Source organism: Diorhabda sublineata, chromosome 7 (assembly GCF_026230105.1).
Source record: "Diorhabda sublineata isolate icDioSubl1.1 chromosome 7, icDioSubl1.1, whole genome shotgun sequence".
Classification (NCBI taxonomy): domain Eukaryota; kingdom Metazoa; phylum Arthropoda; class Insecta; order Coleoptera; family Chrysomelidae; genus Diorhabda; species Diorhabda sublineata.
The window spans coordinates 22,150,512-22,163,731 of record NC_079480.1 but is presented as its reverse complement, the minus strand read 5'-3'; the positions used below and the strand labels follow the sequence as shown (position 1 = coordinate 22,163,731).

General features: G+C 33.6%; 3 protein-coding genes across 5 annotated transcripts in view; 2 read left to right on the top strand and 1 right to left on the bottom strand.

Moving 5' to 3' along the window:
• The window catches only part of LOC130446571 (EGFR adapter protein-like), a 103,448-nt gene that overhangs the window by 64,712 nt on the left and 25,516 nt on the right, over nt 1-13,220 (bottom strand). The window lies entirely within an intron of this gene.
• On the top strand, nt 1,983-2,762 carry LOC130447088 (uncharacterized). Its single transcript, XM_056783746.1, has one exon. The coding sequence runs from the start codon at nt 1,983-1,985 to the stop codon at nt 2,760-2,762; it is 780 nt and encodes a 259-aa protein (XP_056639724.1).
• LOC130446572 (uncharacterized) lies at nt 6,725-12,681 on the top strand. 2 transcript variants are annotated; one of them, XM_056782918.1, is made up of 3 exons: nt 6,725-6,885; nt 10,091-10,884; nt 12,001-12,681. In XM_056782918.1, exons 2-3 carry the CDS (start codon nt 10,108-10,110, stop codon nt 12,451-12,453), a joined length of 1,230 nt encoding a protein of 409 aa, XP_056638896.1. In that variant the 5' UTR covers nt 6,725-6,885; nt 10,091-10,107; the 3' UTR covers nt 12,454-12,681. The 2 variants fall into 2 exon arrangements, with proteins under 2 accessions (XP_056638896.1, XP_056638895.1); XM_056782917.1 differs by lacking the exon at nt 6,725-6,885 and adding an exon at nt 7,627-8,245 and having other exon boundaries at nt 12,001-12,678.

Genomic DNA, 13,220 nt, shown 5'->3' with positions numbered 1-13,220 from the left:
TGATGATGACACTGGCTGGACTTCAAACATACAGCAGTTGGCTAAAAGAAAGCGACTAGAAAATATTAGCATCGTTGATATTGCTATGTCACAAAGTAGGAAAACAATAGACCCGGGAACCAAAATCCTGAGGATTATCGATTCCCTAGTGTTTGAAACGAAAGCCTTAGTGAAGACTGCTCGTGAGAGCACAAATACCAAAAAGGAAATTAGAGAAATATCTACGAAACTACTAAGATTAACAGAGCAACTCACGACAAGAGAAGCCCAGGACACTCTAAAAAGAGCTGTAGACAGCCCGGATAAACCCAAGCCGCAAGATGAGAAGACCGTGAAGATAAATACCCGTGAGGTGGGCACTCAAACAAACGAAAGACCAGTAACATGTTCGTCAACCCAAACTGACGGCCCAGAAAAGCTAACGCCACACGAAATAGACACACATTTAACCAAAGGCCTAAACGAAGAATCCCTGAAGAATTTGATTGGAATGAAGTGGAGAAATGAGTGTTTCCAAAAAACAAAAAAAAATAACCGAAAATATGCGGAGAGTGTTAGATGGAAGAGACCTAGCCATATTCATGGATACAGAAAAAGCTGTAGAAAACAAAATTGTGCAGGAAGTCGCCGTCAGAATACCACACATTTGGAAGCTTGTCGAAGCAAACAAAATACAGCCTGGAAAAGTTATAAGTGTGGCAAGTAACAGCAAGTTTTGGATGGAAGATGAAGGGGAGACTGAAGTAGTAAACTTAACATTCTTTGTCGGCTTGCCAAATGAACAAGACAAAGAACAAGACTTGTTCCAACTGTATATGGCATGTAAAAGACTTACAGAGGCGATGAGGCACAAAGGAGTCAAGCACATCACCGTGGTTCCCTCAAAAGAATGGGACGAAGACCAGGCCCTTAAGGTACTAGAGTGTGCATGTAGAGAAAATTACGTGAAAGCTGTCATCTGCATGCAATCAAACAATAAGGGACAAACGAGAGCTCAGTCCAGGAAACAAGGAGAGGCAGTAATCATTGATGTAGGCGACCGAACCTATGCTGATTTACTGAAGGAGGTTAAAAAAGAAGTGCAAGAGAAAGGATTAAATGACAGTGTTGGGGGTGTCCGCATGACGAAGTCCGGGAACCTACTCCTCAAAATGGAGGAAACAGCTGGGGGCGCAGAACGACTAGTTGAAGCTCTTAGGGGAAGGAATGGAGTTAAAGCGCTAAGAGGAGTCCAAAAAGCGGAGGTTGTCCTCCATATTAAGAACATTGATGCTGTCACTAACAAACAAGAAGTGGAAGCTGCTATCAGAGACATCGACAAGGGAAGAAAACCAACAGGAGACATAAGAGTTAGCTCTTTGAGGGCTGACTATGGCGGGACACAAGCAGCTACCGTCTTTATACCAAAAGAAACTGCCGATAGCCTACTCAAAATGGGCAAAATAAGAATTGGCTTGGTCAACTGCAGTGTGAGAGAAAGGGTGAGAGTGGACTCGTGTCATCGATGCTGGGAAATTGGTCATATAGCCAAATTCTGCAAGGGCCCTGATAGAACACGATTGTGCATACAATGTGGGGGAGATAACCACCAGAAAAAAAATGCACGAAAGAAGCTCACTGCGTACTATGCAACATCCCCGGTCATAGGCCACTTTCCCTAAAGTGCCCTTTATATAGAGGAGAGATAAAAAGGCTGCGAACAAACCGCCAACAAAATGTTCAAACTAGTTCAAATTAACCTAGGTAGGCGTATTCCAGCACATGACTTACTGCGACAAACAACAGCTACAAATGAAATAGACATTGCAATCATAAGCGAACCAAACAAGAATCTAGCTAAAAAGAGCGGCTGGTAGACAGATATCAATATAGATGCAGCAATTTGCTTACCAGCAAGCAAGCACATATCGATACAAGGTTGGGGACAGGGAAATGGATTTGTCTGGATTGACTGCATCAAAATCACTATATATAGCTGTTATATGTCGCCAAATATAAGGCTCGAAGAGTTCCAACATTTACTGAATGAACTGAAAAATAGTATGGCTACACGGAAAAATAAGTGCCTGATTTGCGGGGACTTCAAAGCGAAATCAATGATGTGGAACTCAACAACAAATGATTCTAGAGGAGATATTCTTTCTGAATGGGCCTCAGAACTAAACTTAATTTCACTGAACACCGGATGTGAACCTACCTTCCGTAGAGGCCAAAGCTCATCCATTATCGATATAACATTCGCGGCAACCAATATAGCGCCTTTAGTAACGAACTGGAGAGTGTTTGAAGAGGAAAATCTTACAGACCACAATTACATTTATTTTGATATAGCTATTAAGAAAGATAGCGTAAGAACGAAGATGAAGAGCCGCGGATGGAGGGTGGATACGACACAAATGGATTACTTCATAAATGAACTGCGAAGCAAATTACCATCAAGAGAACAAACCTTAAAGCCAGAGAGATTAATTGAGAACATCAGCCATGCATGTGATAATACATTCCAACGAAAGGGTATCCCAAGTGACAGGAAAAAACCAGCTTACTGGTGGTCAGCGGAAATCGCCGAGACTCGGAAAAAATGCCTTACACGGAAGAGAAATATGACAAGGCTCCATAAAAAACCTAATATATCGCAAGAACAAAAAGATACATCCCGGCAAGCCTACAAAGAAGAAAGAGCGCGGCTAAAGAACGCCATCCTAAGAGCAAAACAGGTTAAATGGAAAAGGGTCATTGAAGAAGTTGAAGAAGACCCATAGGGACTGGGATACAAGATAGTGATGAATAAACTGAGCTTGAGATCACCTCCTGCGTTGTCAGAAGAACTCATGCTTGACGAAGCTAAGAAGCTGTTCCCACAACACCAGAAAACTAAGTGGAGTACCACTGAGGTACGAGACACTATTCCACTATTCTCGGCAGAAGAGCTGGATCGAGCTTCAAACAGGATCAAATTAAAAAAGGCTGCAGGACCCGACCATATACCACCGGAGATAATTAGATGTGTCGCACAAAGACTTTCACCAATCTGTCTGAATGTAATGAACCAGCAAATCCTGAAGGGCGAATTCCCAGATATCTGGAAAACCGCCAAATTGCTGCTCATAGAAAAACCACGTAAAGAAGGACAATCAAAACACACATACAGACCGCTGTGCCTAATAAATTGCATGGGAAAACTACTAGAGCACCTTATAAAAGAAAGAATAGTTGAAGAAATCTGCAGAACGGTAGGCCTTGCTGATACACAGTTTGGATTTGTGAAAAAGAAATCGACCATAGACGCTATGCTGAGAGTAATGGAAGAGGTAAATAAAGCAAAAAGACTCGCACATCAAAATAGAAAACTATGCTTGCTAGTGACCCTGGATGTCAAAAATGCCTTCAACTCGGCACCCTGGCAAGGCATCGTAAGAGAACTTGAAAAAAGAAAGATAGCACCATATTTGATACGAATGGTAAAAAGCTACTTTACCAACCGAAGGATCTTAATTGGCGACAGAACTAACATGGAAGTGACAAGTGGTGTACCGCAAGGCTCTGTACTTGGACCCACTTTGTGGAACGTCTACTACGACGATGTACTACGCCTGGATATGCCGCCAGGAGTCGTGCTTATTGGATTCGCTGACGACTTGGCGGTAGTAGCGAGTGGGAAGACGGAGAACGAAATCGTAGCTGTGACCAACTTAGCAGTGCAAAGGGTTGTGGAATGGATGAAATCCAGAGGACTAGAATTGGCGTCAGAAAAAACAGAGGCAACGCTGCTGGTGGATTGAAAGATTGTTAAACAGGTGACTATCGATATAATAGACACACCGGTCTTCACTCAACCACAAACTAAATACCTAGGGGTATTTTTCGATCAGGGCGCTAAGATGAAGGCTCATATTGTAAACACAAGCCGTAAGGCTGAAGCGACGATAATGGCTCTTAGCCGCCTGATGCCGAAAAGAGAGGGACCATCGTCAAGTAAGCGCAAACTGCTGTCGGCGGTAGCCCACTCGATTATGCTATACGCTGCACCAGTATGGCAAGAATCTCTGAAACATCTGAAGTATAGATCTATGTTCCTCAAGATACAGAGATACTAGCTATCCGAATATGCAGTGCGTTCCGTACTGTATCCACCGAGGCAATATTAGTATTGGCGGGTATAATACCCATAGACCTATTGGTGAACGAGAGAACCGCCACACATGGAAAAGAGCAAGCAGTTAAAACAACAGAAAAAGAAAACACGCTAACTAAATGGCAAAGAAAATGGGAAGCAACACACCACTTGGGCGCTTGGACCAAAAGACTCATACCGGAACTTAAACCTTGGCACAAGAGAGGACATGGGGAGATAACGTACGCCTTGTCCCAGCTATTATGTGGACATGGATGCTTTGCAGCATACTTCTGCAGATTCAAAATAAAAGACTCGCCACTTTGCCAGTATTGTGGCAATGAACAGGACGATGTTTATCATACCTTTTTTGCGTGCCCTAGATGGCAAAATGAAAGAAGACGAGCTGAAACAGAAGCAAAAACCATCATAATCCCAGAAAACATAGTCCAAACCATGCTACAGTCTCCTACAATGTGGAACGTGATATCTACTATGGCGTCGAACATTATAACACAAAAGGAAAGAGACGAAAGAACAAGAGCAATTAGAAACTATTAGACAATAAAAAAAAAGGATAAGAGGCAGGGCATCACGACGAAGTAATACCTTTAGGTGGTTCCATCGCGATGCCAGCAGGCAGGAAAGAGGGAAGGGTTTAGTCGGTAGGTGAATGCTGGAGGCAGCACCAACCCGACACTATTCGAGCAAATAAGACCGCCATGTGCCAAGCTTGAATGTCTGGTAGCAGATTCCTAATCCTCTAAAATATATATATATATATATATATATATATATATATATATATATATATATATATATATATATATATAAATTTGGCTAAAAATCTAGATGTTTTGAGCAAAAATATGCTTAATATGCTGTCAAGGTTGATAATTTCCACAAATTTCGACATATTTTAATACAAATTTTATGCAATAATATGCTTAATATGCTGTCAAAAATCACAATTTCTACAAATTTCGACATATTTTGATGAGAATTCAGATATTTTATTCATAAATTTGCTTAATATGCATATCAAAACTCATAATTTTCTCAAATTCCAACATATTTTGACGAAAATTTAGATATGCTATGCAAAAATATGCTTAATATACTGTCCAAGTTTATAATTTCCACAAATTTCGACATATTTTGATAAAAATTTAGATGTTTTATACATAAATTTGCTTAATATGCTTGTCAAAACTCATAATTTCCTCAAATTTCTACATATTCTATGAAATAATATGCTTTATATGCTGTTAAGGCTCACAGTTTCCAAAATTTTAACATATTTTGATACAAATTTTATGCAATAATATGCTTAATATGCTGTCAAAAATCATAATTTCCACAAATTTCGACACATTTTGATACAAATCTAGATATTCCATGCAATAATATGCTTAATATGCTGTTAAGGCTCATAATTTCCAAAATTTCGACATATTTTGATACAAATCTAGATATTTTATGCAAAAAAGTGCTTAATATACTGTCAAAGCTCATAATTTCCACAAATTCTGACGATTTTTGATAAAAATATACATATACATATACAATTCAAAAATGTGCTTAATATGCTATTGAGGCTCATAATTTCCAAAATTTCCACATATTTTGATACAAAGTAATAGATAAATGGTTTAAAGTCCCTTTACTTTACATTTTTTTAAACAGATATATTTCCTGGACTATATTCACATCGATGTCATTTTCATATTTTTCGTATAAAGTAAAATTCATGAAAGAATAAATCATATTTTTTACCTGGAGACTGTTTAGTATGCTAAGCCGTCGTCAAATATCTCAGGTGTAACTGGAAAAAATAGGATATGATACAGAGTGGGTCACAGAAGTAGCGATTTTCAGTACAAGAAAATTTGGCTTCTCAACCTCCTGGAACATTAGAAATTTTATTTTTGAAACTCGAATCCGGTTCAAGATATACAGAAAAGTGTACAGATGAATTCAAAATATTTGTTATCTTCTTTGAAGTATCGACTACCAAGGAAATTTGAAAATCGCTAGAAGCGAACTCCAAGCGGTAACCATTTCAAATTCTTGAAGATTTCTTCATAGTAAACATGTTTTTTGTCTTAAACAACGTTTTTAAAGTGTCTAGAAATAACGAAGTGTGTATCCATTCCATTAATGACAGATTAGCTTTAGAGGTGTCGTGAGAAACCCAAATTTCATCCCTTGAGGTAATCCGAGAAAGAAAATCGTCAATGTCTTCATGGCAACTTGTTAGAACCGAAATTAATCGTCTATTTAATGTTCAGTAAAACTTTTAGATACCTAATTTCATATATTAGACATCGTGATATTCCATGGTAGGAGTAGTAAATTTAAATTCGTGGTTTTGTTTAAGCTACTCTTCAAATCGATAAACCAAAAATTGCATTACCTTATTAATCTTTTAATTTTTGATTAACTTTTGTCTGAAAACCTAGTAGATTATTTCTCTGATAAATGTGACTTAATTTAACTTGTAGAAATACTACAAAGAAAACTTACACCTCGTATGTTTAAGATTAATTTAAGTTTGAATTTTTGTTGATGTATTGAAAGTAGAAAATTAATTTTTATATGATGTTAATTAAGCTACTACCTCTTCGAACATATTTACTGCAGCGCCTATGAAATATTTTTTGTTTTTTAAATCGCAGGTGTGCGAATGTTCGACAACAACTTTCGTTTATTGTAGTAACCAAGCGAATATTGTTAACAGTCTCAGTCTAGAACTCGTTTGCAAAAAGCAGGTATTTATTAGCTCAAATTACAATTATATAAAAATGTATTAATACTACGATGATTTTCTAATAACCGTTTGTAAATTCTGTCTCAAAATTTACCTCTGACAAGTTTTTTTTTATAAGAACTGGTTTTCAGTTTTTTGCTTTTGGTACTTTGTGTGAATTTGAGATGAAAAAAAATAACCTTGAACATAATACATGGATTTGATCGACGTTTTATATAAAAAAAATGTCTCATACGATGATACGAAATTAGAACTTTTTACATTATTATCTGAAGGCCAGGGACGATTCATACTCAATGTTTAACAATCTATAACTTTTACAGGAACAACCTGTATAATTTAAACTCTTTGTTTAACTGATAAAATCTATGGTTTAGTAGATATTCAGATTTTTAGATTGTTGTATATGCCAAGAAAACCGTTCGCCATAAAAAGACATTCTAAAGAAATTATCAAAAATTGTAATTTTTCCACCAATTAGAGAAAATGTTAAGATGATTTTTTATACTAAGAACCACATATCTTTGCGGAGGTTTAGAGAAATATCATATAACATAGACGGGAAATCATTTTGGAGGAATTTTAAGTATCGCTGACCGTTCAGGTTGTTATTAAAAATATATATGAAATTAAAATAATCACCAACTATTCTTGCTTATATATTAACTAGAAATCGATGTTGATTTTTTGTTAAAATGTTGATTTATTTATTCATTATTTTCATATTATATTTCTTTATAGTAAACGTGCAATATAAAAACCTATCTTCTAAACCATAAAACTTATCGAGTTTAACAAAGCATATATTATTGTTAAAAAATCGATCGAAAAATTAATTTTTACTATCTTTAGATTGTACAGGTTGTCCTTGTGAAAGTTACTGATTGTTAACCATTGATATGAACCACGTTTAGCCTTTAAATTTTAATTATCTACTCTACTATATAAAAATTGATTTTCGCTAAAAACCTCATCTTTTATAACATTATTTATCAATTATTACCAACAATATAAAAAGAATATATGAGGTAAATTATTTAGTTTGTATAAAATGTGGTTGAAAACACCTTTCGTCAATTTCTGCGGTTCTCAAATCAAATTAAAGATTAGATAATGTACAAAATTAGTCGATAAAAGTTATAACATTAAAAATAAATATTATTATTGGGAGATTTCGAAGATAAAACGATGAAGGTCACTTATTATATTTCCCATGGCGTTCATCACAGCAAGTAGTTGCATTCAGTCAGTCCACTTGGCAACAATCTCCTGCCAATTAATAAAAATAGTAACGCTAGGAAGTTTCATTTTTAAATAAGTACCAAGTAGATAAAGTTTGTTTTGATACAAACAGAAACTTAGTAAGTACTTTTTCAATTACAATCTATATATTTATTATTAAATAACGATTTTGATTGAATTTATACATTCACGTGAATTGGATTTATTTATAATACAAAAAGTGAAGGTTGTTTTTTATAACCATACGTCTATTATTATGTAGGACATTTATTCGAGTGCCAAAAATAAATATTAATTTTGGCGGAATTGTGAAAGTATGATTTGTACAAGATTTCATTTCACAGGAATGAATATTCGAATTTTATTATACCATTAAAACAAAGTTGAAACCTTCACCCAAAGGTAACTATTACAAATGTATGATATTTATCAGTAATTACTGAATAATTATCTTTCATTAGAATGTTTAGGTAAAGGAAATTGCGTGTTAAAAAATATAGTACAAATTTTTCAAATATTCATGGTTTTTTTTGAGGTTTTAGTATCGTTAATAATTTAATTTATTCAAGTTTTCCTTTTATGGATTTTTTTCCTTTTGTACAATCATTCATATCGATATTTCTATAATATTGATTGGGGGCAAAGTAATTTCGCTTTTTTTTTAACAAAGAATAGTTTTTAATCAATTATATAAATCCATTTTGGTCAAAAACCTTTTGGCATATTCCATTTCTAGTCTTAATCAGCAAAAAACTGAATCAGTTGCGATTCAAGGTTATTTATGGAAGTTTGACCATTCAAAGAATTCTACAAATTTCGAAATAAATAATAATCAGATGCTGCTAAATCAGGGCTGTATGGAGGATGTGGCATCACTTCCCAAAGATGTGTGAGGCTTTGCATTATCATGGTGGAACACTAAACTTTTTTCGGGATGTTTTTCTTTGATTGCTTTATCCAATTTGATAAATTGTTCACAGTAAACATCAGAATTGATCATTTGGTTTTTCAGCTTTCCATGTAGTTTGTGCTAGTTCAGAACTCATTTTTCATCACCAGCGATGAATCTTCTTAAGAAAGGTTCGATTTCATTTCGTTTAAGATCAAATTTCAAGCTTCTTAACTAGCCCAAGAAGTTTTAAGTATTTTTCGTAGCCTCTAGAACAGTTATATGACAATCCTCTAATTATGACTTTGATTCGGTCATCATCATCTTCAGTAGTACGACCAGAACGTCTTTTACCTCTAAAGTTACGTCAATGTGACCAGTATCATGTCACATAAGGGAAAGTACAGCACTAACATGAGTTTTTAAAAAAATAAAGTAAAAACCGAAAGTACGTAGTTATCAATCTTATAAATTATAGGAAATTTATAGTTTTTTCCCATTACATTAATGTATTCAAATGAAACATTATTAATTATTTCAAATAGATTTTTGATATCTTTAATAGTAGTAATTACCGTTCGCTTTATTTTTTAATTAGTTTCATATGATTTACATAAAGTTATTGTAGTTGTTGTCCAGAAAATTTCAAACTTCTTCAAAACTATCATTTTTTTATAATTTACATAATAATTAACAAGATTCGTCACAGTTTTTTGTTTAATTTATGTTTTATACGCTTTTTTGCACGTTTTTTTTCGTAAAAGTTCAAAACTGAAAATCAAGTCAATTATATGTGAATTTCAAACAAAATTTCATACAATTTTCCACTTTATAAACAACTTTTTCATTCGACTGTCACTTGTCACGTCACTTGTCACAGTTTTTACGAGGGTTGTCAGTTAAGATTTAAGATACGACAATACTGATTTGATAATATCGAATCTAACACCGCCATCTTGAAGTTTGACATTTTTTTATGATTCCCAAATATATTTACAGACCGTTATCACGTCCCAAATGTGTAGAATGATTTAACAACTTTCTAATTAACATTAAAATTTTTTATCTATTTCAGAATCCTTATTTATCACCATGGCATCTGTAGATCTAGTAACTAATTGGTTGAAGCCGTTCCTGGATGAAAATATAGAAGATTACGAAGTTATAGTAGACGGTAATAATTCAAAAGACAGCGGATATTTGAGCGGAATTATCTACGTAACATTGAAAAATCTAAAAAACTCTAAAACTAGTAAAAAAATAGAACTAGTAATAAAAAAAGGATGCGATTTGGAAGCTGTCAGGAGTTCCCTGGCGATCAGGGATTTTTTTATAACCGAAAACTTCATGTACGAAACTGTTTTTTCGACGTTCAATAAATTTCAAATGAAAAAAGGAATCGAGTTGTTTAACTCGTTTCCGAAGTACTACGGCCACGTTTTGCTTAAAAACAGCGAAGTTATTATTTTTGAAAATTTGAAATCGAAAGGTTACAAGCTCTACAATCGATTGAAAGGTATGGATATCGATCATTGTAAAATTGTATTAAAAGCTTACGCCGAACTCCATTCGCTGTCGTTCGCTTTAAGAGATCAGGATAATGAAACTTACGAAAGCTTGACGAAAAATTTCGTGGACGTTTTTAAAAATTGGTTATTGGTTCCTTCTATTGAGAATTATATGCATGATCAGTTGAATACTTTTTTGGAAACTTTGGAAATACACGGGGATCAAACTTTGTATAATTTAGTGAAGGAAGAGATGAAAGATATTTTAAAAAAAGCATTGGATGTACTCAATAGTGAAGAAAAACAAGTTGCTTTCCTACACGGGGATAACTGGAATAATAATTATTTGTTTCAGTATGAGGTTAGTTATTTATCAAGATCATAATATGAAAAACGTCATGGATTGAAAAATTCTATTTTTTTTAACAGTTTTTCTTGTTATTCTTCGCATTTAATATTTGGTTTCTAGACATTTTTCGAAGTAAATCTTCTTCTTTAGATACATTTTGAAGTAATTGCCTGTTTATAAATATTTGTAAAAGTTCCTACAGGCTTTTTTTAATAGTTTTTCCAAAAATTTTCACTTTTTGGACACTTTAACGGCTATATTTTGGTTTTTTAATTTCACATTCCTAGAAATTTTTTTTTCGAACATTTCCTCTTTATTGAAACATTTCGAAGGAATTCTCGTTTTTTTTGAGTCACTGTTTTCAATTATTTCAATTTTCATAATATTTGTAAAACAATTTTTGCTCTCTCGACACAATTTTCAATGTTTTTGTTTCATTTCCCAAACATTTTCAAAACCATCCCACGTTCCAAAACACTTGAATTTCCCAAGTACGTCTTCTTTTTTAGACACTTTTTTGAATTATTTTCGTATTCCAGACATTTTTAAACATTCACGATTATCATTCATCACTCTCTAAACAATTTTCATAATAAAACTGGTTTTTTTTAGATCGTTTTCCTAGTAATTCTTCCTTTCCAAACACTTCTACAGCCAGTTCTTGTTTCTCAGAGATTGTTTGAATGATTTTCCGTTTTCCAAACATTTTTCAAAATTAGCCAATGTTCCAAAACACTTTTTTTAAATATCCTTAACTTCCCAAGTATGTATTCTTCTTTTTTAGACACTTTTTTCAATTATTTTCCTACCCAGACATTTTTAAACATTCCTGATTATCATTCACCACTCTCTAAACAATTTTCATAATAAAACTGGTTTTTTAGATCGTTTTCCAAGTAATTCTTCCTTTCCAAACACTTCTACAGCCAGTTATTGTTTCTTAGAAATTGTTTGAATGATTTTCCGTTTCCCAAAGATTTTTCAAAATTATTCCACGTTCCAAACTCTTTTTTTGAATACTTTGAGTTTCTGTTTCGGTACACACTTTTAGTGATAATGAATTTATAATAATTGTTATGAATTTTCCGTTTTCCATACAATTTTTCCAACGTTAAACTGTTTTTTTAGGAAAATAACAACTCCCCAAAAGCAGTAGCAATCCTAGACTGGCAACTAGCAGCTATAAGATCACCTCTCTTCGACGTAGGTAAATTTTTATTCAGCGTTTGTTCCAAAGAAGAACTAGATCAGTTGAAAGAGCTATTGAATTATTATTACAGTATAATGTCACAATCATTGATAAAACTTGGCAGCGATCCAGAGAAAATTTTCAGTTACGCCGATTTTAAGCGACATTGGAAAAGTTACGCTTGGTTCGGTTTTGTTGGGGGTATAATGATGATGAAATTGACTATGCTCGATGAAGAAGAAGCGCCTTCCGTCGAACAATTAGACGAAGGTAAAGATTATAACGAAATATTCAATTTGAAACTCAGCGGGAAACAGTTGTACTATCAACGCGCTAAGGATATTTCGTCGGCTTATTTCAAATTTAAAAAAACGGAAAATTTCCTCGATTAATCGATCTGTGATTCGATGAAACGCTGTGAACATTCCGGACATTTTTCGGTATCAAATGTAATTTCATGAGAATTATCGTGTACAAATAATTGAAAGTATTATTATTTGAAATTTGATTGTTTACTTTTTTTAGTTATTATATAGATAAATGTGTATAGTGTTAATGTAGATGTTTTTTTAAATTAAATATACTTTTTGTTTATTTATTATTCATTTTGAAAAAAATAACTTATAACCTCATGAATTTCCAAAATATCTAGGAAATTATTTGGTTTTTCACATTGGCGTGAAGTAATTTACTTGTCAAATTGTCCAGAAATTGGTGGAAAGTTCTAGAAGGATTTATTCTTACTAAAATGTTACCGGTTTATATAAAAATCGTAAATATTCCTGAAAGTATTGAATTTGGGAAGACAACTGTCCACAAAGTGATGTAATTTTCTAAAAATGATGAAATTTGATCGAGTTTTGCAAAAACATGATTGGAAATTCTAGGCATTTGAAAATTTACTGAAATATGAGAAGTATAAGCAAATTTCTCAGAAAAATCCCAGAAATTCTCAAAATATCCAGAAAATGGTAGATTTTCGTGCAAAATTTACTGAAAAATGTTTAGTATGTATCCCATTCTGCGATAACATCATTGAACATTCTTCGAATTTCTTTGGAATTTCAATAAAAAGATGAATTTATATGAAATTCCGCATCATTTTCAGAAGAACTGTCCAGAAACTACTACAATTTTCAAAAAGATGCTACGATCGTAT

What these genes read in the sequence shown, in the direction of transcription:
- LOC130446572 (XM_056782918.1), top strand. Translation starts at nt 10,108, where the DNA reads ATGGCATCTGTAGATCTAGTAACTAATTGGTTGAAGCCGTTCCTGGAT. An exon ending in ATTATTTGTTTCAGTATGAG is followed by an intron (nt 10,885 to 12,000) that starts GTTAGTTATTTA and finishes CTGTTTTTTTAG; the next exon opens with GAAAATAACAACTCCCCAAA.
- LOC130447088 (XM_056783746.1), top strand. Translation starts at nt 1,983, where the DNA reads ATGTCGCCAAATATAAGGCTCGAAGAGTTCCAACATTTACTGAATGAA.